Source organism: Marmota monax, unplaced genomic scaffold (genome assembly GCF_021218885.2).
Source record: "Marmota monax isolate L192 unplaced genomic scaffold, Marmota_monax_Labrador192_F-V1.1 WCK01_AAM20220418_F8-fsc00051, whole genome shotgun sequence".
NCBI classification, from domain to species: Eukaryota; Metazoa; Chordata; class Mammalia; order Rodentia; family Sciuridae; genus Marmota; species Marmota monax.
The window spans coordinates 15,148,381-15,172,302 of NW_026695202.1; the positions used below are offsets into that span (position 1 = coordinate 15,148,381).

General features: G+C 64.7%; 1 protein-coding gene across 10 annotated transcripts in view; it reads right to left on the reverse strand.

The window, feature by feature from the left end:
• Nucleotides 1-23,922, reverse strand: part of Shisal1 (shisa like 1) — a 95,087-nt gene that overhangs the window by 15,652 nt on the left and 55,513 nt on the right. For 8 of the 10 annotated variants that reach the window (XM_058574227.1, XM_058574224.1, XM_058574222.1 and 5 more), the window contains 3 exons: nucleotides 17,314-17,412; nucleotides 14,883-15,096; nucleotides 7,205-7,522 (listed from right to left, as the gene is read on the reverse strand). In XM_058574227.1, coding sequence (XP_058430210.1) covers nucleotides 7,205-7,522; nucleotides 14,883-15,096; nucleotides 17,314-17,380 — 599 coding nt within the window. In that variant the 5' untranslated portion in view covers nucleotides 17,381-17,412. Of the gene's footprint in view, nucleotides 1-7,204; nucleotides 7,523-14,882; nucleotides 15,097-17,313; nucleotides 17,413-18,140; nucleotides 18,454-19,113; nucleotides 19,147-23,922 lie in introns of those variants that run through there. The other 2 variants (XM_058574228.1, XM_046429485.2) reach the window with 2 other exon arrangements.

Here is a 23,922-nt window from a genome sequence, read left to right on the forward strand (position 1 = left end):
CTCCGGTGCCCGAGGAGAGGGCCCTGGCTATAGGAACTCGGGGGCCACGTTTGTGGGAGCAGCTGGACAGTGGGGGTCCAGAACGGGGCTGGAGGCTCAGAGGCGGCATCACTGGGCAGCAGGACGGCCCAGTCCGCAGGGGACCTGGAAGCCAGGCTGCCCAAGGGGCTGAGGCCGCGGGACGCCCCTGCCCCTGAGGCCCCGGGGAAGCGTCTCCGGGGTCCCTGGCCTGGGGTGGCCGTTGGGAAGGAGCGCTGGAGGCAGATGGAGACCCCGGGACCCCTGCGGCTGCCCCTCCTGGCTCTGCCCAGGTGGCCACCAGCGCCCAGCAGTGGCTGCTTCTGTCCTGAATCCTGGACATCTGAGGCCAGCCTCGCCGGGGATACGAAGGTCCCGGAGTCACCAAGCAACAGCACTCTGGGTCCCCCTCTCGGTTGGACCCAGGCCCTCAGCACCCTCCAACAGAGGGGGGGGGCTGTGCCCGGCAGGTGCCCCATTCCCCAAGGGGTGGAGGGAGACGGGGAGTGGGGTGGTCTCGGGTCCTGCCTAGAGAGGTACTGCACCAAGTCCTCCCCGTATCCTCGGAGCCCCCTCAGGAGCCCCTGCAGGTGGAGAGTGTTTGGTCTCTGCAGCTCAGAGTGGTCAAGAGCCCGCCCAAGGTCACACAGCTGGGCTCTGCACAACCTGGCGTGCCGTCCCAGGAGACCACGAGCTTTGTCCTCTCACCCCCGGCCGCAGCACCCAGTGCCCCCCAAGCCCTGGTCTGGAAGCAGCCTGGAGTCAAGTCCCCCAGCACCCTCCAGGGAGCCTTGGAAAGGACCGGAAGACAAGGGTGAGGGGCGGCGCCCTCTGGTGGCGGGGCTGGCTTCCTTGCCCTGCCCCTAGCGAGGGCCCAGGCTGGGAGACGTCTGCTGTGCCACAGCCTCCATTCTTGGAAGCAAATATCTTAGCAGCCAGGGCCACAGTCTCAACGGAGGAGGAGCCGCCCTTCCTGAGCCGCGCTGATGGAGACGCTCCCGTGTCCCTCTCCCGCGGCGGATCTGGACGGGGGCCTATTAACAGCCCCTGGGCCAAGTTGGTTTTGGGGACGGTCAGAGCCGCCCCTCCCCGGGCCGCGCTCCTCTCTCTCTAAGGTGATTCCTCGTTCTCTACCTTACGCTCCCTGCAGCCCCGAGCGGTGACATGGACTTCCTGTCAAACTGACACAGGGGACGCCCTCTCTGCTCCCGGGGGCTAGAGATCCGCAGCTTCACCGGGACATTCAGGGTCTGCTGACCACCCACCTGCGGGCACCCCGCTCACCGCAGTCCCTGGGCGTTTTAATTAAGGTGCCGGCCGGAGGGTGGGCGGCGGGGTCCCCTGCCTGCCGAGGGGCAGGACCTCCAGGGACGGGGCTTGTCGGGCACTGACCCCCTGGGAGCCGAGCTCCTAGGGGCCTGTCCCCACTCTCCTGAGGTCCCCCAAGACAGGCAAGCAGGCTTCCCCAAGGTCATAAAAAGGGACATGAAGGCTCAGAGATGGCCTTGGGCAGCAGGGAATTGGGGCCATTGAAGGGGCTGAGTCCACAGAAGGCTCCTGTCCCTGTGAGACCCTGGAAGGTGTCTTTGAGGGTCCTTGTGCCTGAACTGCCCAAAGCTGCGGTCCCCCCCACGGAGCTGTGCTGGCCTCAGAGACCTGGGAGCTCTGGGGAAACCAGGGACAGACGGGGCAATCGCAGGGCCCCTTCGGGTGCACCCTGGACGCGCGTCCTGCATGGTCCCCGAGCCTCCCTCCGTCTGTCCGCCCTGGCCACATGCACGGATCCTTCCAGGCAGAGTCCGAGGGGCAGAGCGGCTTCTCCACGCACCCCTGGGCGGGTCCCGGGGCAGGCGCTCTGCGTCCTTCTTTCTGTTCCCAGCACCTGTGGCTCTCTGGTGACCTCCATGACGGTGTTGGGTGACACCCGCCCCCCCAGCACCGTGTGGGAGACGCGGAAGGGACCGTGCAAGAGAGCTGGCAAAGAGATGCCCTCGATAGCTCCTGGGAGGGAGGGGACGGAGGCCTCCTGTCCCCTGCTCTGTCCAGGAAGGCCCAGGGGCTGGAAGGAGTCAGGGATGGACCTAGAACAGGTGTCCCGCAACTTGTCGGTGGGTGTCCCCAGGAACAGGCCGCGGTTCTCTTTCAAGTGCACCCGGGACATTGGGTCCCCACAGTGAGGCCCACAGACCGCTGGGCAGGCGAGGTGGTACGGGTGGCAACATGCCGGCTGGCCAAGGCTCCGCTGCCTGTTCTCAGGGTCGACGCACCCCAGGAAACCAGGGTGCAAAGCGGCCCGCCACCCAGGCCCCTGCTGCCAGTGTCCGTGGGTAAATACGGCCACGGTGCTGCCGCTCAGGAAGGGAGGGACACGCAGCCCTGCAGACGTGACAGAGGCCCACGTCCCCAAGAGCACCGAGACCGGGAACCCAGCAGAATAATTAGGAAGTGATGTCCCCAGTGTTGCCACCCTGGTGTCTATTAGAGCTGAATTAATCACACGCTTATGTAATTTCACTTTTAATCGCGGCCACGTTTGACGACGGCTCCCCAAACCCCCACGATCTGAGGGTCAGCTCTTGCCAGGGACGGCGAGCGGTCGGGTACGTAGGAAGGACCCCGAGCCCTCGGGACACGGCTAGGGCAGGTCTGCGTTTCCTAAACAGGCGACTTGATTTAGAGTCAATTAAAAATGGATTAAGTAAACAGTCCCGGGGAGGCGCGTCTCCAGGCGCGAGGACGAGGATTTGGGAAATAAACGCTGCTTTATGGAAATGACTGCGATTAGCGACTGTCCTGGGGGCGCCGTAAAATAAATGGGACGCTCCAGGAGAGGGAGCGGAATTAATTAACCACGGAACGGAAGGTGCTCACCCACCAGCGTCCCAGGGAGTGGGCCCAGAGGGCGCAGGGACCAGCTGCCACCACGCCACCTCCACGTGGCGGGCACTGGTGGGCAGGGCCATGAAAGGGCCACCCTCCCCCCACATCCTCGCTGGAACTTGATGGCAGGGAACGATTCAAGAGGCACACACCAGGCGAAGCCGTCCTCGCTGGCTCCTGCCCCCCAGGCTGCTGTCCCCGAGCCCCGCCACCGGTACTTGTCATCGCAAAACAAAAGTCAAACAAACCCTCCACCGAGCCTCTCAGCCCCGCTCTGCGGCAGGGAAATGGCTCAATTAATGCTGCTCACGGCCTCGTGGCTGCTGAAGCGATATTTAGAGAGATTAAGTGAGTCCACAGGACAATGGCCGGTGGGACAGACGCTCGCAGAGAGAACGGAGACGCAGAATCGCAGGCGCACGGTGGTCAGCGACCGGGGAGGGCAGAGCACCCGCGGTGGCCGTGGCTGTGGCCACGTGTGGACTCGGGGGCTGGGCTTCTCCTCGTCATTCTGACTCTAAAGAGTGTCAACCCCCGTGACGAGGATGGTCCGGGTCCTCTGCAGACTGGCCGCACACTGGACCCTACTCTGAGCTCAGGATCCTCCTGCAGGTGAACCTGTCGGTGCCTGTTTTACAGACAGGAACACTGAGGCTCGGGGACGTTCAACAGGTGCCCGGGCTCCCCGTGTACCAGGACCTGGGGCAGGAGCTGGCCGCTCTGTTCGAGGGTGGCTAGGAGCAAAACTGGTGTGAAATGAGCCCGGGGGTGGCACTGCTAACTGCGTGCCCGGGGGTCTTGGGCGGGTGCCTTGCCCAGGAAGGAAGTAAGTGACCAGATGGGCATCGGCTGGTGCCTCGGCCAAGGCTCTGAGGGCCAGGAAGGACCTTCCCCGCGGGGCCAGGGAAGGGAGAGACCCCAAAGGAGCAGAACCCACCCTGCGGCCGGCCCGGCACCTCCTCCCCCGCCTGGTGGCTGGCGGCCCTCAAATGGCCGGGCCAGGGGGCGCCAGGCTGCTTCAGTGGCCAGTGGACCTGAGCAGAGAGGGCTTGACATGCCAACGCCTGGGAACCAGACTTCCTGTCCCCTGGGGACACTTGGCTGGAATCCAGTCCCCCTGCAGCTGACCCGCAGGTGACTAAGCCAATCGCTTGGCCTCAGTTTCCCCTCCATAAAACGGAGCTCAGGGTGTCCAGCCGCAGAGCTGCCCGGGCTACTCTTCACTGTCCTGCGCACCAGGCCCGGGCACAAGGCACTCGCCCACTCGGCATCTGGTTCCTGGGTGCCCACCGTGTGCCAGGTGCTGCCCTGGTGTGGGGGGCTCCGCTGACCATGGGACACACGGATCCCCACAGACCAAAGCCAACAGGAAGGTGGCGTCAGGCTGCGGCAAAGCCAACCAAGGATCAGGGGAGGGTAAGGGATGGCGAGATGGGGCGGGGGCTGCGGCTCTGCAGGTGACTCCGAGCAGGCACCAGGTGGGAAGGAGGCAGTGAGTCCTACAGGTATCTGGGAGGGGAGCTGTTCGGGGAGGGGCGGGGACAGGTGCAAAGGTCCTGGGGCAGAGCAGAAACCACACAGCAGGGCCTCTGGCTGCAGAGCTGGGGAGAGAGCGTCCGGGGGGCCCCACTGCTCAGGGAAGGCTGGTGGGTCTGCAGGAGGTGGAGGGTCCTGGGGGAAGCCAGGGGACAGAGGTGGCACCAGGCCCCCAAGTCCTGCAGGACCAGGGCCATGAGCCCACTCTGCAGAGGACCCGGCTCCCGGGGCCCCTCTGTTTCGCCCTTGCTTTCCCCACGATGGGCAGCACTGGCCTGTCCAGGAGCCTGTTCTGGACGCGGGGAGCTGGCCCAGACCCAGTGCACAGGAGACTGCCAACCCAACAGGACCCGGGGACCTGAGCACCCCCTGGACTTGAGATGCCCAGGCCACCCCCTTCCCGGCCACATCGGGCCTTTTCCCCCGGCTCCGAGCGACCTCAGGGCCTGGGGGCTGGCAGCCTCCACTCCTCCAGCCACAGCCGTCCTGCACCTCCCCCCTGGGCTCCTGGGTGACAGGTGCCCGGGGAGGTTTAGGGTGAGTAGGAGCCCCCCCGGGGTGATGGGGAAGGCATGACGGGCCCAGCACTGATGGAGAGGCGGGACGTGGGGCTGGAGTGGGGGGTGTTTCCGGCTGGGTGAGGTGGGAGGAGGCTCTGGAGGAGTGGGCAGGGGCCGGGGCACAGGGTTCAGGCCAGGCGTGGCCTGGGAGACCTGGGCTCAAGCCCACGATTTACTGTGTGTCCCTGGGCAAGCCACTCACCTTCTCTGGGCCTGCAGCCCGTGTTCGCTCATCTGTGGAAGCCCCAGAGAGCTCCTTCCCGGGGTGAGTTACCAGGGAAACCTGATGGGTGCCTCGAAGCCAGGCGCTGAGCAGGCATTGAGAGGGGAATGAAGGGCAGGCGGGCAGGGGCCGTGCGGCCAGTCTAGGAGCTGAGGCCCTCTGGGGGGAGGTGGAGGCTGGAAGGGGGTGGGGACCAGCGTTGGGGCCTGGATGCTGCGGGTGCCCACCCTGTGGCTGCAGCTGGTGGTCCTGCCTGGGGGCCAGGGCCCAGTCAGCGCCACGCAGCGGGGCCTGCAGCCGGTGCTGCTGAGGGTCCACAGGGTGGTGTCCTCCTCGGGTGAGACTGGACGTGCTCCCTTGGGCACTGCAGGCCTCTCGGGCGGGCAGCCCGGCTCTGACGCTAGATGCCACCTACGACGGTCACACCTGGCCCTGGCACACCCCAGAGGCAGGAGCCGTCCTGACGCACGTGTGCCCAGGGGCTGGGGAGGGCCACTGGCCAACGTCCAGCCCCAGCTGCAGGAGACGCGGCTTCACCCCAGACTGCCCTGCTCTGCAGGCCTGGAGGCGCCAGGTGCCCCCTGGTTCTGTGGCCACAGACCCCGGTCAGGACGCCCCCGTCGCCAGCAGACGCTCACCCTCCTGCTCTGCGGTTGTGTCCCTGTTCCCCTGGGGTGGGGACCTGCCCTCTGTCCTCCGTCACCTCACGCCACAGGAGACCTGCCCAGAGGACCCACGGGGTCAGGTGTCCACTGAGCGGAGCGGGCCCCACCTGCCTCCTCCAGGACGGACGGAGGCGCTCCTCCTGTCCCCGAGCACCGCCGCTTGGCGCCTCGTGTTAATTATTTGCGTCATTCATTAGGGACGGTGGCTACCCAGAGTGACCAGTGATCATGGACCAGCTCGGCTGCACCTCCCGGGAGGCACCCCAGAGGTGAGCTGCACACCTACTATGTGCTGGTGTTTAACTCAACCCTCAGGACGACCCTGGGGAGGGCTGGGGCTCTCCCCTTGACCCCTTCCCCAGAATTGGGAGGTCAAGAAGGGCCAGGCGTCCACCCGGTCACGGGGCTGGGAGTGGCGCTGGGCCCTGGGCTACCTGCAAGGCCTTCACCCAGAGGGAGCTGCTGCCGGGGTGGGGGTGGGGGGCAGCGGGAGGCTCTGGGCGCCGTGGGGGGGAGGGGACACTGTGCCCCAGCTCCGGTGCCCAGGCTGAGCTCGGCCGCCCTGGCTTGGGCCCCACACCCAGGCACCCGACTGGGCACTGCCAGCCTCGCAGTGGGCTCCTGATCCCAGGGCCTGGGACAACCTAGGTCTGCCGGCCCCACAGCACGGAACCAGGCAGGAACAGCAGCTGGCCTAATGTGGACGGCCTGTGGGCAGGGCTCTGCTGGGGCAGCTGTCCCGAAGGGCTGACCCTCCAAGGCCCTGCCCACCCCATCTTCCTCTCTTCCCTGAGGGCACCGCGGGACACCTGCCGAGTCACCCCACGCCCTGTGTGACTCAAGGCACGGACAGGAACAAAGTGATTCCCTGTTTCCTGACCTCAGGCTGAAAGTCTCCCGTGCCCTGAAGCCCCTCTGTCCCCACTGACCGGTCAGTGACAGTGGGACACCCAGCACCTCTCCTGCTTTGACTCTGCAGCCAGGAACCTCAGGTGACGCGCAGCGGCAGCGGCTCCCACACCAGCGCCCAGCGCGTCGGCTTCTGGGCTTTGTTCCCAAGCTGCGCTGCCACCTCTCTTACCTGTGGTACCAGGATTGGACCCACGGGCACTCGACCACGGAGCCACCCAGCCCTGTTCTGCGTTTTATGTAGAGACAGGGTCTCCCTCAGCTGCCCAGGGCCTCACTAGATTGCTGAGGCTGGCCTTGAGCTCGCGGTCCTCCTGCCTCAGCCTCCCCAGCTGCAGGGACTACGACCAGGGAGCCAAGCGCAGGATCCAGAGAAGGTGCTCAGTCGGCCAGCACTGGCCGCGGTCACTCACCAGGCAGACGAGCTCTGGAAGGACATCAGCGGTGGGCTGTGGGCATCTTCCCGCAGCGTGTGCACAGCCTGGGGGGCCGGCGGCTGGGAGCCCGGGGGAGGCTGGGGCTGCGGGGCCGGCGGCCCTGGCCGGGGGGCGCGGGCAGGGTCCCCCCAGCGCCGGGGGTCCTGTTTCATCCAGCGGCCCTGCAGGCCCCACCGCGCCAGGTAGACCTTGCAGACGTCGTAGTTCATGGCCGAGTAGTAGAGCAGGTCCAGCAGCAGCAGCAGCAGCACGAGGAAGCCGTAGATCCACACCCCCAGCAGGGCCGTGTAGTTGCTGGGGAGAGACGGACCGACGGACATGAGGCGGACGGCCCTGCCCAGGCGGCTGGCACGGGGGGCACGGGCCAGGGCTGCGCGGGAGCTCCCAGCGGGCACCAGGCTCGGCCCCGCCCCCCGCCCCGCTGCCTTCTCCCCGGTCCTGGGCCTGCCCTGGAGGACCCCAGGTCCTGACGCAGGCTCCGCCCACCCTGCCGCCTCCCTCGGGCCTCCCTGTGGCTGGGCGGCCATTGCCCGTCCCCCCTGGCCTCACCCTGCACACACCTCCTGTCTCACCCCTGGGCAGCTGTGGAGCCTGGGGACACCGGGGGCCACCTCACCCCCCACGTGTCCTTCAGGGCCTCGGCTCGGGGATCTCCACGATGGCCTGAAGTCACGGTGGCCCCCGGCCCACCCGTCCCCTGCCTTTCTGTCCCTTCCTGGGGGCCTTTCACTCTGGCTGTGTGGTGGGGTCCCCCCCCACTGTTCCTTATTCATCCACCAACATCCCCCGCCCCCACTGAGCACCCAGGCCTGCACCCTCCTCTGGCAGAGGTGACGGGACTCTTGGGGGCCTTGTGACCCAGGTGCAGCCCAGCCTCCCTGTGGCCAGCGCTGGTCCCTGAGGAGCGCCGTCTGCCTGTCGCCCACGCGGGGCCTTTGCACAGGCTGCGTTTCTGCTGCGTAGCTCTCCACCTGCCTTCTCCTTCCTCCCGTCAGCCCCTGTGGGAGGCCGCCAGCCCCAGGAAGGCTCCAGGTGCCCGCCCCTCCTCTGGTCACCGCGCCATTCCCCCACCCCTCCCTGAGGCTGGGGGCTGCTCCCCAAGGGTCAGCCGTGTTCTGAGCCCTGGTGCCACGGAGCCATGAGCAGTGCTCGCAGGGCCTGCAGCTGTTGGAGGAACCGGATCATTAGTCCCTCAAACGCCACCCACAGCTGCTCCCTGCTGTGGCATCTGCTCGGTGGCTGTGCCAGCAGCGCCAAGGAGGAGGGCTAACGCGCACCCACGAGCAGAGTCAGGCCCAGCTGTTGCTCCCCAACCCCCAAACGAGGCCCCTAGGGCACTGGGACCCCCAAGACCCCACCTGAGCGGGGCACATGGTGCTGTAGCCAGGGACCTGGTTCTCACTCCTCCCCTGCCCGGCTTTGCTGTGTTTCCTGAGAGAACCGCCGCCCATCTCTGGGCTGGAGGAGAGGCCACAGACTCCAGTCTCAGCTTTCAGGAGCTGGATCTCTCCAGACCTGGAGCAGCCCTGGCTTCAGCGTCTCTGCAGGAAGCAGGGCTGCTCCTCTGGACTCTGGGCCTCCCAGGGCTGAGCCAGGGCCAGGGCCAGGCGCCTTCTGCCCCGGCCAGCAGTGCTCCCCTCACTTGGTCACTCAGTTCCTGGACCAAGGACTCGCTGGGTGCCGGGGTGACAGGGAGGCGGCTGTGTCCCGACAGGTGTGTGGACCCCCAGGGCCGACGCTCCAGGCTTGGCGCCCGCTGGGGGGCAGGGGAAGCAGCAGGTCGCTGTGGCCAGGTCCCCACCACGGCCACCACAGAGGGGACACTGGATTTTTCTGGAGGCCTCTAGACAGAATTCCTGCCGGGAAGGAGCAGCAGCCTGACTCGGCATCGGGGCAGGAATGTGGGGCAGACAGGTGGCCACGCAGACAGGGAGGCGGGCCTGGCTGTCCCCGACGTCCTCTCTCCTGCAGCCCCAGAGTGGCTTCTCAGGGTTCCCACGGCAGCCGCGGGGCCGAGGGGGAGGGGCGGGGAGGGGGCAGCTGTCTGCGGTCGGTCGTGTCCAGCAGAAGGAAGTCCCCACACAGAGCATCGCCTGAGCCCCGAACACCCAGCCCAGAGCGCAGCACCCGGTTCCCGGGAGCAAAGGGCAGCAGGCGCGTGGACTCCTGCCCAGGCTGGGCCTCGCTGCCCGCCTGTCCGCACGGTGCCCACCTCCCGAGCGCCCTGCTCTGCCGCCGCCCCCTCCAGGCAGCCTGCCGTGACGCTCCCAGAGTGCTGCGGGCTTCGCTGTCCTGCAGAACTGTCCGCCCTTGGACACGGGGAGGCCCTGAGGGCAGCGCTGGGTCCCGCGGGTCTCTGTGCCCAGCTGTGAGCACAGCTCATGGCCAAGTGGCCTCCACGCCGACGTCCTCCTGGCGCTCGCTGACCCCGAGCAGCCACCTTAGCCGTGTGAAGGGCCCAGGCCTTGCGCTTCTGAGTCCTTAGACGGCGCCGTGTGCCCATGTGCTGAGAGGGACAACCCGCTGACCGACGAGGAAAGATGCCGAGAGACAGAGTCGTCTGCGGGAGGTGGCGCAGGGGCGGGAGCTGCTCGTCCCCGGGCTTGGGCCCTGGGGCTCCGAGGGCTGGAGTCGAGTGTCACCGAGGGGCTCTCCTGCCTCTGCCCACGGTGTCCACTGGCCCTGGCCCAGCCTCTGCCAGAATCCGAGGGCTTGTTCCGCTTCTCCCTCCTCCGAGAGCTCCTGGCCGAGGGTCACCGTCATCGCGCTCTGTGGCCAGTGGCTGGTGTTGGCGTCCACCCGCTGCCCACCCGCCCCTCCCTGCTGGTGCTGCCAGCACCGGGCCCCCTCCGCTGCCTGGGGGTGGCAGGCTGGGCCACCAGGCCACAGACCCGTCCCCGGGCAGCTCCTGGCCCTGTCCTGCCCGGGTGGCCAGCCAGCTGGGAGGAGTCAGGCCTGGTAGGATTTTAAAACTTCAATTAAAAATACGTGAGCTGGAGGCTAACTCCACCCGGAGGAACGGCCCAGGGTCGAGAGCAGGGGCTGCACTCGGGGCAGACGCGAGGCCCGCAGAGCCAGGGACAGCGGCAGCTGGGAGTTGGGGGATGCACAGCTCAGGGCACCCGGGTTCAAATCCTGGTTCTGCAAATTCTCCCTGTGCTCCCTCGTCTGTGAAGGGGTCACTCACTGCCTGCTCCGTGGTGAAGCTGTGGGGCCTCAAGGAAGGGCCTGGAAAGAGAACGGACCCACTAAGCGCCGGCTCCTTCAACGAAGGCCCAGAGGGAGGCTGGAGAGGCCTAGGCCCAGAGAGGCACAGGGCTTTGCTCAAAGCCACACAGCAGTCCATGGCAGGGCCTGGCTTCGGGCCCAGGAAGCCCAGGGAGGCAGGCTGTTCCTGTCACAGTGTCCCCGCCACTCCCTGGGGGGCATCTCAGAGGGACACCCATGCCCCTCTGAAAACAGGCTTGGTCATGTGACAAGCTGGGCCGGGCACGGTCCTTGGTGCCAGGGAGGTGATTTCACAGCTTCCTGTCCAGGACTCAGGCCCACCCAGTGCCACCACTAGGGCTGGGCGGGCCGGCGGGGTGGCGGGGATTGCGGTGGTCCACGCAGCAGGGCAGGTGCCGCAGCCCAGCAGCAGCCCTGAGCCAGCGCCTGGCATCTCCACCTGGGATGTCCCCAGGAGGCCACTTCCTCGGCCAGGGACACAGCAGGAGCCAGAAACAGCCTTTGTCCCCAGGCCCCGGGACCCGGGGGGCTCATCACCCTTCGCTGAGCGGGGATCCTGGGACAGAGGACCGGCCCTGCGTGTCCTTTAGTGCTGTGTGGCTCCAGGCCTCTTCTCACTGTCTCTGAGCCTCAGCCCCAGAGAGCGGGGCGAGCAGGGCCTCCTTCCCGTGGACAGCTCTCTGCAGTGGTGGCAGCAAGTCAGGCCCCAAACCGGGGCAGGTCCTGAGGATGCTCCTTCCCTTCCCTGGAGGCGGAGGGCACTCGGGTCAGGAAGATGGTTCTAGAAGCTCTCCAGTCTTCCTGCGTGTGGTGAGCGGAAGTTCGACACCCAGCAGGGCTTGGCAGGGTCGAGTGGGGGACAAGACAATTTGGTGACTTCTGACCCCACCCTGGGGCTGGACCCTGAGCTTGAGGCCTGTTACAAGGGACGCGAGGTCGTGTGGGGGAGGCTGGGACCCAGACATCGCAGTGCCCCTGACACGGGGAAGGAGGCCGTCGGGGCGGGTCTCGTGGGAGGTGGGGAGAGCCCTGCGCCCTGTGCCCGCACCCCTGTGCCCGCGCCACAGCAGCAGCGCCCAGGCCTTCGGAGACTCCCTGAGCCGCCTCCTCCGAGCTGTTCCTGCCCCGTCCCCACCATCTGGTGACAATCTGATGCTGGCTCCCACCCGAGACTCCCCAGCTGCCCCTCTGCCACCAGCCCACCTGGGCTTGGCCCACAGTCCTGGAGCCCAGGCAGCTGGACAGGGGCTCCTGAGGCCCTGATCCGTCCCCAGGTCGTCCCTCGTGGAGCCACAGCCCCAAGCCGTCCTTGGGCCTCTGGTCACCCCAGGTGCTCAAGGGCCCCCTTGTCCCGTGGAGGCACAAGGACAGCTCAGAGCCCTCCTGGCCCCAGGTTCCCTCAGGAGAGGGTCCCAGCACCTCTGCACCCCAGGAGGCCCTGCCACCCCCTGGTCCCCAGTCACCCTTGAACTTCCTGCAGGGATCTCGGGTGGAGGCCCCTGGGCCGTGGGCTCCCGCCTGCCTCTCAGCACACTGGACGCCCCGGCCTCCCTCCAGGACGCAGAGTGCGGGTGGGCAGAGTCCAGGTCTGTGGGGGCTCATCACACCAGGCCTCCCACCCCCCAGGGAGGAAGGGGGCAGGAAGACGCTGGAGAACACAGGAGCAGGGGTGTGCGGGCCACCCGCACCGTGGGCCGAGGCCAGGACGGTGGGAGGAGCGCTGCTGGCATCTGGTGGGAGAGGCCGGCCTGCCCCACAGCCCCTGGGCAACAAAGAATGACCTGCCCAAGGTCAGAGGGGCCGGCACAGCCCTGTCTGCGCCTCTCCCCCCTCGGATCTGCCTCCATCCGCCAAGATCCAGGATTCCCAGGCAACTCCGGGCCTCCCGGGCTCCGCCACGCGCCTTCCCCAGGCAGGTGGCTCACCTGCTCGGTGCCCATCTTCCCCAGTGTGACATGGCTAAGGATGGGCGGCCGCTGAGGCAGGCGGGAGAGTGGGCGCAGAGCCCGCCCGAGGCGCTCCCTGGGTGCTTCTTAAGGTCGAGGAGTAAAAGCGCAAGTTCAAGCTCCGGTTCCCACGTCCCGTCCTCTCCAGCGAGGGCCTTCCTCTGTGGTCCAGCTGCTCGCGAGCAGCCGTGGCGTATTCCACGTGCAATCCCGGGAAGTGTGCAGATTATAGAAACCTGTGGGCTCCGGAACAAGGATCCCAGGCGCCAGGCGCCAGCCCCTGCAGTCGGGTTGCTGCCAAGCCTCCGAGAGGCTTCCACGGCCCCCGCAGCCCCTCGGGTCCTAACCCCAGTCCTGGTGCCGCTCTGCTCCCTCACGAATTGGCCCTTGTTCTTAGAAAAGGCTCGGGTCAAACTGCAGGCCTGATTCCAGTCCCGCTGTGACGGACGGGGCTTGCTGAGCGACTTCACACACAGAATTATTCTAAGGCCTGAGCAGATGGCAAGATATTCAGGGGAAGCCGTGCATTTGAGGAAGGCAGGCTGGGGAGCTGGCCTGGGGGGAGGAGGGGAGTTTGCATCTCCTGCCCAACCAAAGGGAGGACGCAGCTTCCCCCTGAGTGAGCACAGCATGATGCAAAGCCCTGGGAGTCCCCTCGACAGATGGAGAGATGGAGGCTCAGCTCCGAGCCCACTGCCCCCAGTGGTCCTGCTAATTCCTCCACAGGCACTCCACAACAACCCCTTTCAAGCCCATGTCTCCTGACTAGGAAAAAAATGCCAGCCTCATGCTTTCTGGGAAAATATTTGAAGCATCTCGTGAAAGTTAGGAGGAAGGTAAGAAAGAATGCCTGACCAATAAAGAGGAGCCAACACCGTTGTTTTAGAAGTACTCGCCAACACACTTGGACAAGAAAAAAGAAGGGAGGCATACTCATTAGAAAGTAGGAGACAAAATCATCCTAACTGGAAACCCAGGAGAATCAACTGGAAAAGTGTTACAAAGATAAGACATTTTAGTAAGTTGGCTGAGTACGAAATTCATAAATAGAAATGATTAGCTTTTACCACCTTTATCATCTGAGCAGTCAGAAGACAGGGTGGAAGGAAACACCTTATTTATAATAGCAACATGAAAAGAAATAAGTAGGAACAAATGCAAAACTTATAGTACAACATCTCTACGAAGAAAACTGTGAAGTGCTATGAGGGAAAATTTGAACCAATAGAAATATACTGTATCCTTGGAGATAAATACTCCACATACGAAAAGTCATTTCTTGGCTTCACCTATGAATTCAAAATGATCTCAGTTCAAAATCATGATTAGATTGGTGGGTTTTTTGTTGTTGTTGTTTGTTTGTTTGTTTCTGTTTCTTTGCAGAACTACACAAGCTAATTCAAACGTTCATATAACCAAGAGCCCGGGGAATAAGCCGAGATGTGAAAACATACTAAAGATCACCGTCGTTAGCAGAGTGAGACACTGAGACACCAGCCAACGGATCACGGAGAGTCTCACCATCTGCCTGACACTCCAGTTTAGCACATTATGGTACACGATATTTGCATTTTACACCAGCAGAGAGGAGATGGACAATTCAGTGAATGGTGTTGGAAAAAGTGGCCTCCCCATTTTGGGGGAAAAAAAAACCCCAGTAATAATAAAATTGAATTCCTGTCTCAAAACTTACATCAATATAAGTCTTTTGATATAAATGATAGATTTTTAAAAAAGAAAGTAAAACATAAAAGAAGTAGAGATGACATGGGGGGATTTTTAATAACCCCATTAGGAAAATCCTTGCTCGGTATGATATAAAACCCAAAAGTCCTAAAAGAAAATCATTGGAAATAATGTGATTGCGTAACAATTAAGTATGAGAAAAAAAATCACCAAATCAAAGGCAAAATACGAAAATTTTTCTTCTTATATAAAGAATTCCTATAAATAAATAAAAAGACCAAAATGCAAAGGGACACAAACAGGTAGCTCACAGTTCAAGCACAAACGGCCCTCAGCTGTGAAGATGCTCAGTGTGGCCCACAGTAAGAGAGACAGGCGGTTTTGATCTTCCAGGCCTTGACTTAGCCCATCCCCTGCTTCCCACCTGCAATCTCTGCTCCCATACCTCGGCCCCCTCCTTCAGGAGCCTGATCTCAATGTGTTTTCGTCACTTTAGGGAAAGGACTGCAGGGTTAACCTCTGAGTCGATGGTGTCGATCCATATTATTGAACAAGGCTGAATGAACGTGGGAACTTGGGCCCAGGGGACTCCAGGCGCCGGCACCTTCTCTACCTGAAACCATCTATGCACACGACCCCAGGGAGCCTCTAGCAGGCCTGAGAGGCGGGCGTGGCACTCGGGTTTCTCAGAGGGCAGACCCTGGAGGCTTTGTTGGGCTGCCTGGGCCCCTCCCCGGGGGTCACGCTCCCCAGGGGTCACTGTGGCACCGGCCCTGGGGCTGGCTGGAACTCACTTGTGCATGTAGCCCTCGGAGCTGGCCGTGAGGTTCGCCTGCATCACCGCCTGGAACTCAGACTCGTTGCAGCAGTATTTGAAGACCGTGTTGTTATGGTGACAGCAGAGGATGAAGGTTTTGTTGTCCGAGAGCCGGGGGCAGTGGAAGCCAAAGTGGTAGCGGCCCTTGTGGTCCGTGTACGGCTCGCAGACCCGGAAATGCGCGGAGGAGACTGAAAAACAGGTCACCAGATTCCGTGGGACCCCGACCACTGTGCCCAGGGGCAGGATAGGCAGCGGTCCAGTCCTGCTGGCCCCCCCTCCCCGGGAAGCCTCCTGGCTCCTTTCCCCCAGAAGCCCTGGTTGTGTACTCTGAGGCCAGGGACTCGGGGCTCCTCCAGGAAGAGCCACGGCCCCCCTCGCGGGGACCCCTCCAGCAGCTAGGAGGCACTCACAGTGACTGAGCGGCCACTCTGCGCCTCGCAGGCCCATCCCGTCTAGTCCAGTGGCCACCCTAGCAGGTGGCTTGGGAATCCCACTTTACAGACGGGGAAACTGAGGCTTAGAGGCCTGCAGCGACGCGGCTGCGCTGGGAAGCAGGGGGAGCAGGAATCGAACCCAGGCCTGCTTGGATTCCACTTGTTCCTGGGTGGGGCCACTGACAGACAGGCTGGCCCCTAGGGTGAGAGGCATGGAGGAGACTGGGTTCTAGCAGCAGCCCCTCCAGCCAGTGGTCCTGCCCACCTGCTACCCTGCCCTGCCCCAAGGCCTCCCAGGCTCCCTCCCCACTGCAGGGAGCCAGCACTCTGCTCTCCCTCCCCCAGCTCCAGAGGGAGGCCCTGGGCTGCCGGCCTGGGGCCCAGGATGGTATTTATGAGCAGCCAGCAGGGGTGACACACAGGAGTGCAGGCTGAACAATGGAAACCCTGGAGCCGCTGCCTCAGGCTTAATTAGTATCTTCATAAAAGGGATCCTGTATCTAATTTGTATCGCTGAAAAGGGGCTTCGCTGGCTGAATGCGCCTCTCCAACCACAAGGCACTGGCTCTGCAAAGCCTCCACCAGCCAGCTGGGAGCTGTCTGCCGAGGTTACTAGGCTGCACCCACACTCACCCCCAGGCTGTGCCTCCGGGGAGGCCAGGAGGGGCTGGGCTGGCAGGTGGGCGGCGCCCCTCAGGCTCCCGGTGCAGAGGTTGGCTGGGGTGCCCCGACTCAAATCCTGTGCCCCTTCCCCAAAGGACAGCACCCTCTTCTGCGGGGTGGGGCACAGGAGCCTCTAGGCTCCCTTGATCCCCTTGACCTTGGGAAACAGCTCTCCCAGGACGCAGAGGTGACTGCACATGCCCAGATGGAGCATCTGCCGACAGAGATCATGGATTCCACTGTAGGGAGGGCAAAGTGAGGCTCAGGGCAATGGTCCTCAAGGCACGGTCCCTGGCCTGGCCTATTGCACCCCTGGGGACTCATCCCAAAGCAGATTCCCAGGCCCCTCGTAGTCCTTCCAGATCAGCTCTGGGGCACGGCCCTCAGTCTGTCCAGGAAGCCCACCAGGGATGCTCATGGGCTAGGTGGGACCCCAACCTGGCAGAGCCACATGCCAGGACCAGAGCTGAGGGTGGCCGCGGCCATCAATCCCTCCTCGGTCCCAGTCCATTGGCTTCCCCCTGTGGGGCCAGCAGCAGGCTGTGCTGGCTCAGGGCAGTGCCCGGCTCCCCTCCTCACACAGCAAGAGCTGATGGGGCCGCTGCTTCCTGCTGAGTCCTTTCCTCATCTGTAGGAGGAGGCCAGAGGTTCTTCTGCCCCAGGGGACCTTGAGGACCAGAGGAGCCCATGCATGGGAAGCCCATGCCTGGAGAACCCCACTCCCAACCCCTCGTGGCCTCCCGCTAAGCTGTGCCCAGCAGCGCGGTGGGGGCTGGAAACCACCATGGGACACCAGTGGCTCAGAGAGGAAACACAGTCGGAGACAGAGACCGTGGACAGAGGGGGAGCAGGAAAGACAGGAAGCCTCCGGCAGAGAGGGCACTGGCCCCGCTCAGAGCAGGCGCTGGCTGGTGTGCTGGGCCGCCCCTCTGCTGAGGGCAAGGGAGGCCTCTCTGGTCAGCCCCGGCTCCCATCTTTGTACTTGGGAGTCTGATAGGGGACATGGTGGGGAGCTGGTGTGGAACCCGTGGGGTGGCCCCAGTACCGGGGCTCTGCCTGGGCCAGGTTCCCAGCCCCCAGCCTGCTGTATTGGCTCAGGCAAGTGAGCCCTGAGCCTCAGTGTCCTTGCGCAGGGCCGTGCGCAAAGGGCCCTCGGGCTCTCCCTCGAGCAGGCGGGCGAGGGAGCAGGGTGCTGTGCACAGTAGGTCCTCACGGCCCGCCATGGGCGGGAGCTGGTCGGAGGGCACCAGGGCAGCGCCCGGCTGGGCCGCGCTGACCACGCCCCTCCCGCCCGCCTCCAGGGTTTACCTGCAGAGAACAGCAGGGACAGGAGCAGGGCGAGCCGGTTCCGGGACTGCGGGCCACAACTGGTCATCGTTTGGCTGGCATCGATCCGTGCAGCGCCGCCTGTTTAATGAGACCCGGGGGAGGCTGGGTGTGGGCGGCCGCCTTGGTCGCCGGCGGGGACCTGCGGGCGGCGCAGGGCGGCGAGGGTGGAAACCAGCCATCCAGTTTCCTCTCCGGAATGAACGGCCTTCCCCACCATCACCTGCCACCTCCTTTTCTTTTCACCGCAAAATGAGACTGAATCAGAGGAGGACGACGGCTCAGGTGGTGGAAATAACCCGCGGGGCCGCGCGTCCCTAACGGGGACTTCCATTAACCCCTGGCCCGAGGGCGAGCACTGGGCAGGGGCTCCCCAGGCCCTGGGGACACGGCGGGGACTAAAGAGAAGCCAAACAGGACTAGGCAGAGCGGTGTGCCTTCCCCGAGGACAGCGACGAGCCACACAAACAAATGAATATTTCAAATGCCACGAGGCTCGGAGCTCGCCCTGCGCTGGAAGCAGGTCCCCGCCACGAGCTCCTCCAAGAGCTGAGCGGGAAGCGGCCAAGGTTCCCGGGACTCACGCAGAGTACTGTTCAGCCTTAAGAAAGCAGGGGATTCTGACCCTGTCACAGGGCAGATGGACCTGGGGACCTTGTGCTCAGGGAGGCAAGCCGGTCACTAAAGGGCACGCACTGGGGGGCCCCACTGGCCTGGCGTCCCCGGGAGAGTGGGGCCCCCAGGGCTGCCCCTGCCAGGTGGAGGTCCTGGCCTCCGTGCAGGACTGCACAGCCCCTCCCTGTGCTCACAGAGAAGACTCCCGCTGGTCAGTCCTGGGTCCACTCGGGAGGCCCTCACTGAGTGTCCCCAAAGACGGTCTGAGATGAACAGTTGCAGAGACGCAGCTGACAACCGGCTCTGGAAGAGGAGTGGGGGAAGGGCAGCCGGTGCCCAGCTCAGACTGTCCCAGAACCCCGCCCTCGGCTCCTGGAGCCTGGTCCGGGAGGGCAGAGGGGCCACCAGGGGGGCCGCAGGCAGCTCTGCATCCTGTGGGCAGTCAGGCCTGCAGGACCGGCCACCGGGGAGCCACTCCGACACCCCGAGGTTGGAAACCAGCCCGGGGTGACAGGTTGAAACCCAGGCTCGCAGCCTTGACCTCGCCCCCCCCACAGAGCGGCGGGGGGGGGGGGGCTGAGCAACGGGGTGCCCACCCCAGGAGGTCTGGTGTGCCAGGACGGGGTGGCTTGCCTGCAGAACACCCCTGGCTGGCAGCCTTCGCATCGAGACTCCTGGTGGTGACGTGGGGCTCGCCCGGCCGGGGGGAGGGCCCCTCAGGTCTCAGCACAGAGGGAGCCTCCCCTTCCCACCTGCCCAGCAGTTCCCCAGGCTGAGAGCTGCTTAATTGCTCAGAGCCCGCCCCCCCCCCTGCCTCCCTTGGCCTCCTGGGAGGGCGAACGGAGATTAAAGCATCTGAGTGCTTAGGAGAGATCTCCTTTCAGGGCAACCTCAGGACCCACCCTGGAAATACGCTGAGCCCACGGAGCCCTGGGCCCAAGACGACCACCCGCGGACTGGGAGAAGCTGAGGCTGGGGGGCAGAGTCAAGTCCCCAGGCTCCAGGACCTATAGGGTGGGGCTGCCCTCATTCTGATCAGGGCTCAAGTCCAGGAGCTACTGGGCCAGCTGGGTGAGTGACACAGGTCCACCTGCACCAGGGCAGGGCTCCTTCCCGCCGCGCCAATCCCTACAAAGTCCACTGCCTGTTTTTTGGGGGGTCACTCACCCTGGGGCGCCTGGCCCTCCTTGCTGTGAGTCCCGTCCTGCAGCAGCTCAGTCAGAAGCTGCTCAGATGCCACCTCCTCCAGGAAGCCCCCCTTGACTCTGCTGCCTAGAAGCCCGCCCCTCCCCCCAGGCCTGTCTGTTGGCTTCCGGTTTCACAAACTGGTGCCCCTTCCTCCTCTCAGCAGCCACCTGCCACCTCCAACTCAGCCAGGCTCCCATCTGGGTTCTAGGGACATGACAGAGGAGAGTCCTTGTCCCCTGGCTGTGCTGTGGAGGGAGCTCACCAGCTCCACCCCATGACCGCCACAGGCCCTGGCCAGAGCGGAGGGCACGGCCCAGTAGTCAGGCCTGGAGGGAACCCAGCCAGCCCTCAGGCCTCTTTCTGTGGCGCTGAAATCACAGCCATCTCAGAGCCTGATGCGAGGGTCACCTGCGTCCAGGCTGGGCAGGTCCTGCCCCAGCAGGGGTCCCCACATCTAACTCATCTGAGTCCAGCCCATCCAGCCTGGGCACTGCTCCCCGGCTCTGCAGGCCGACAGGCCCCTGTCCACCTCATGCCTGGCCTGAGTCAGCAGCAGTCAAAGCCACCACCCACTGCTGGACAGTGGTCCAGGGTGGGGCCCTCACTGCCCAGGCTCCCGAGGGGCTGGAGTACCAGGACTGGAGGCAAAGTCCTGGGGAGGCCAGTCATGTCCGTTCCCTCTGGGCCAGAAGGTGGCTGCAGACACCCCAAGGGCCCCAGGGCCAGCCTGGTCCTAGACGGTCACTGCCTCGGGCCACACATTCCCTGCCCAGTCACAAGACCAAAGCAATGGCCTGGGCCCTCTGCGGGGCCACAGAGAGGACCTGGGTTTGGGGACCATGAACACTAGGAATAGGACATGTCACACAGTCAGGCACCCCCGCCCAGGACCTGCCATAGGTGACGTCTGCTCTAGCGGGACCCTCACATCCACTTGCTGCCCAGCCTGCTGGGCCCTGCTTCTGGGTGCTCAGAGCCCCTGGGGGCTGCCATCCCCTGGCTGTTTTGTGGGTGAGCTGGACACTGTCCAGTACCTCACTGTTATCTCCGCAAACCCCACGCAGCCCCAGGAGGCGGATCATCTCAGAAAGGAAGAGACTGAGGCTCAGAGATGCAAAGTGACGTGCTGGAGCTCACACAGCACTTGGCTGCAGGCAGGAGGCCAAGCAGGCTCCAAAACCCACTCAACCTCCCAGCGCCCAAAAGGCGTCCCAGACCCCCAGGCCCCCAGCGAGCGCAGTGAGGTCTGTCTTCCCGGGCTCGCTTCTTGAAAAAGTTTAAGCCACCTGAGATGGCAGCTCCGAGCCGACCCTTGGAGAGCTGGAGGACATTCTGCCTCGGGGGGCCCCCTGGGCGCTCTTGACCTGGAATCACGAGTCCGGCCCACATCTCTGTGGTCTGCAGCCAGGGTCAGCCGGGGACTGCTGTTGTGAGGTTGGAGGGTTATTTTTAAACACCAAATTTGGCAAGGCTGGGGAGCCGCGGAGGGCGTGTGGCAGCAGCAGAGCTGGGAGATGAATTAGACCCTCGGGACGGGAGGTCCCTTGCACATGAGCCAGGCCACCAGGGCGGCGGGGAGGAACCCTGGGGCAGGGCCCCATGGCCTGGTGGGGGGTGACAGGGACACCATTGGCCTGAGGCTCTGGCAGCCTTGGGGTCTCCCGCTGCCCCTCCTCAGCCCACCCTGCCTCCTCGGCACCTGGCCGAGTGCATCTCCTCTTGCGGGGACCACCCAGGGCGGCCAGGCCTGGGGCTTGGGCTGCTCTGCCTGAGGCCAAACCCATGTGACCTGGGTGAGCCATCGAGTCCCAGAGTCCTCTGTGCCGGAAGGGGCTTATGGGGTACGTGATCCGCAGGCGCATGTGTGACAGCTGAGACGGGGTGCGGGAGCCTCGCCCTCATGGAGCCCACGTGTCCTCCCAGCTGGCCTCTACCTCCGCGGTCCCAGGCCGGCTTCCCAAGTGCCTGCCTGCTCACCCTGCTTAGGAGGTCCGGCCTCGCCCACCCCAAGGCTGCTCCTCCAGCTTCAGCCTCCAAGGCCCATGGCTCCTCTGAGCCTTTGCACATTCTGTTCCCAGCTGTGCTCGGTGCCTGAGGCTCCACCGAGGAGCCCACCCCAGGCCTCTCCTCTGCACCCCGTGGCTCCTGCAGAGGGCTCCCCAAACGCTGGCCCTCCCCACCCCAGGGCTGTGCGGCCTACTTGATCTGTGCCCTCATTCCAGAGCGACTCTGAGAAGGGCACATGGGAGCAGGGGTCAGGGACAGGACACTGCCCCAGGGGCATGGTCCTCTTCAGACATGAGCCACACTGGCCCTGGCCCTGAATTTTCTAGCCCCGGGGACAGAGAAGGACACAGGCTGGTCACTGTGGAAGCCCCAAGCCATCTCGCCCCCCTCCCCAGGGCAGGGTGGGAGGCCAGGGGAGGCGAAGGTCCCGCCCGGGCACCCGGGCTCTCAGCAGCTGGTGGCGCCCTCCAGAGCCTGGGCCTTGGCGGGGAGTGGCCCTCTCCCAGGTGCCTTCCCTAGCTGGCCTGGTGCCCCTGCCGACGCCCATCCCACAGCCCTGCCGCTCTGCCACTGTGGGCCGAGCACGGCACGTCAAACAGGACAGGAAAGGCCCCGCGGCCTTGGGACCTGCGGCCCGGGCAGGGTGGGGTCAGTCATCATGCCAGCCACATGATGCTCAGTGGCCAGACTTGCAGGATTGTCAGTGACAGTCATGTTGGCGTTAACGTGGACGAGCATTCAGCAAGGACAGGGGACAGGCAGCCCTGCGGGTGGCAGGTGCCCATGGGTGTGTAGGAGCCTCACACAGGCAGGGACTGGGACCCGGCTGCTCTCCCCCATTGGCCCCTGGGCCTCGCACACCGTGGACTGCCCTGACCAGCGCCAACAGGCCCCGGCCCCCAGGCCGCCCTCTCCCCGCGCCCCTGGTGACGCGTCTGTTTTCAGGACAACACGTGCGAGGAGGTTATGAAACATCCCTGGAATGCGAAGACCAGGAATAAACACTGCTCAGACTCCATGCTGCCTGAGGCGAGATCAAAGCTTGTCCCTGTGACCCTCCTGTGCTCGCAGGAGGCAGCCGCAGGAGGAACTGGGACACGTCCCCTCACAGCGCTGGCTGGGGCCAACATCTGAGAAACAGACACTGGTCAGAGCCACCTGGCCACCTGCTGTCGGGGCGCTGGGCTGCAGGACCACAGTGTGAGGGACCGGATGGGGCCCCGCGCCTAGCGCAGCACCGTGAGCCGAGCCCTGCTGGCGCCCAGCCCGGGGGTCACTAGCGTGCCCACGGAGCCAGCCCTGCCAAGCCCACTCTGCTTTTGCCCGTTGCCTGAGCAGCGGGGGCGGGGCACAGGTGGGCACTTGGTGAACGTGCTGAGCCGTTGGAGTGACCGCGGGCGTGAGCGTCTCTGTTTCGCTGCTCAGAGAGGCGCAGGGATGGGCCCAGAGCTGCAGGGCGGCGGGTGTACTTTGAAGCAGGTCTGCTGCAGTGGCTCTGCGTGACAGCGCCCTCAGTCCCCAAACTCTGTGGAGTGGTAGCACTTGCCCGCTGGGTGACCCGGTGAGTTAGTGCGCTGGCCTCGGCCTCCTCACCGGCTCAGGCAACCATGGCCACCCTGGTGGGGACAGAAGGTGGACGGAACGGAGCAGAGGCCGCGGGGCACCGCGGACAGCGGGTATCTGGTGTTGCCCACTCAGCTCCTCCCAAGGCCAGCGTCTAGAGGACAGAGCTGGCCCCCACGCCCTGGTTCTCCAGTCCCCTCCCACGTTAGCTAGGCCTCGGGCGGCACGGTTTCCTTCCCTACTGGGACCAGCTCCCAGAGGTGGGGACTTCCGTGCCTCCACATCCCCCACCATGCCTTGCGCACAGTAGGTGCTGGATACACACTCACTTCACCTCCAAGAGCGGACACCTGGACGGGAACTGCGGCGGCCAGGCGGGGGTGGGGGGAGCCCCGCAGACTGCAGGGGGCTGTGGGCGGGTGAGCAGGGCGGCAGCTTGGAGACCGCTCCCGTCCCCCCTGGCCCCTCGCTCAGGAGGACCGGCCAGCTGATGCCCACAGAAGGCCCCCTCCCTGGCCCCTGACTTCTGAGCCCTGGGTCCAAGTTCTAAACCCTGTCCCTACCGCCCCCCGTTTCACACCCTCACCCTGAGCCAGCTGTGTCCCCATTAGAGCTCTGTGGCTCTCCAGGGTGTTGGCCTGGCTGTCACCCTGCCCTGCAGGTGTGGACACCGGAGCCGGGGAGGGAGGGGCTCATGCGGGCAGCTCCTGGCTGCTGGGTTCTCCTGGGGCCTCCCGGCCCCCCTCGGCCTCCTCCCTGAGCCTCCTCCCTGGTTACGCAGGGGGTGGGCAGGGACAGCCGTGGCCCTTGGCAACTCGACCCTCGGCCTGTGTCCGCGGATTGTTGGGCTGCAGGGAGGAGATAAGGCAGCCTGGAGTCCCGCGGCACTTCCCGGTGGAGAAGCACAAACATCACATGAGAGTGACTCACTCCAAGTGCCAGGCGGGGGAGGGGCAGCGATGCCTCGGTGGGTGGCCCTGCGGCTCTCTTGGGGCCTCCTTGGTGCCAGGGACCCAGGCACCCAGGAGAAGAGGAGCCAAAGCCCTGAGTCTCTCAGCCCCCATCAGGCCCGGGCAGCACCCCACTTTGACGGGGCTGGCAGGGCCCAGGAGGAGACCGAGGCGGCATCATTTCTCCATTCAGGAATCCTCCCTCTCACCATCCCTCCTACGTTGCACAGCAACCAAACGTCCTTGTGCCACAACCTGGGGCATCCTG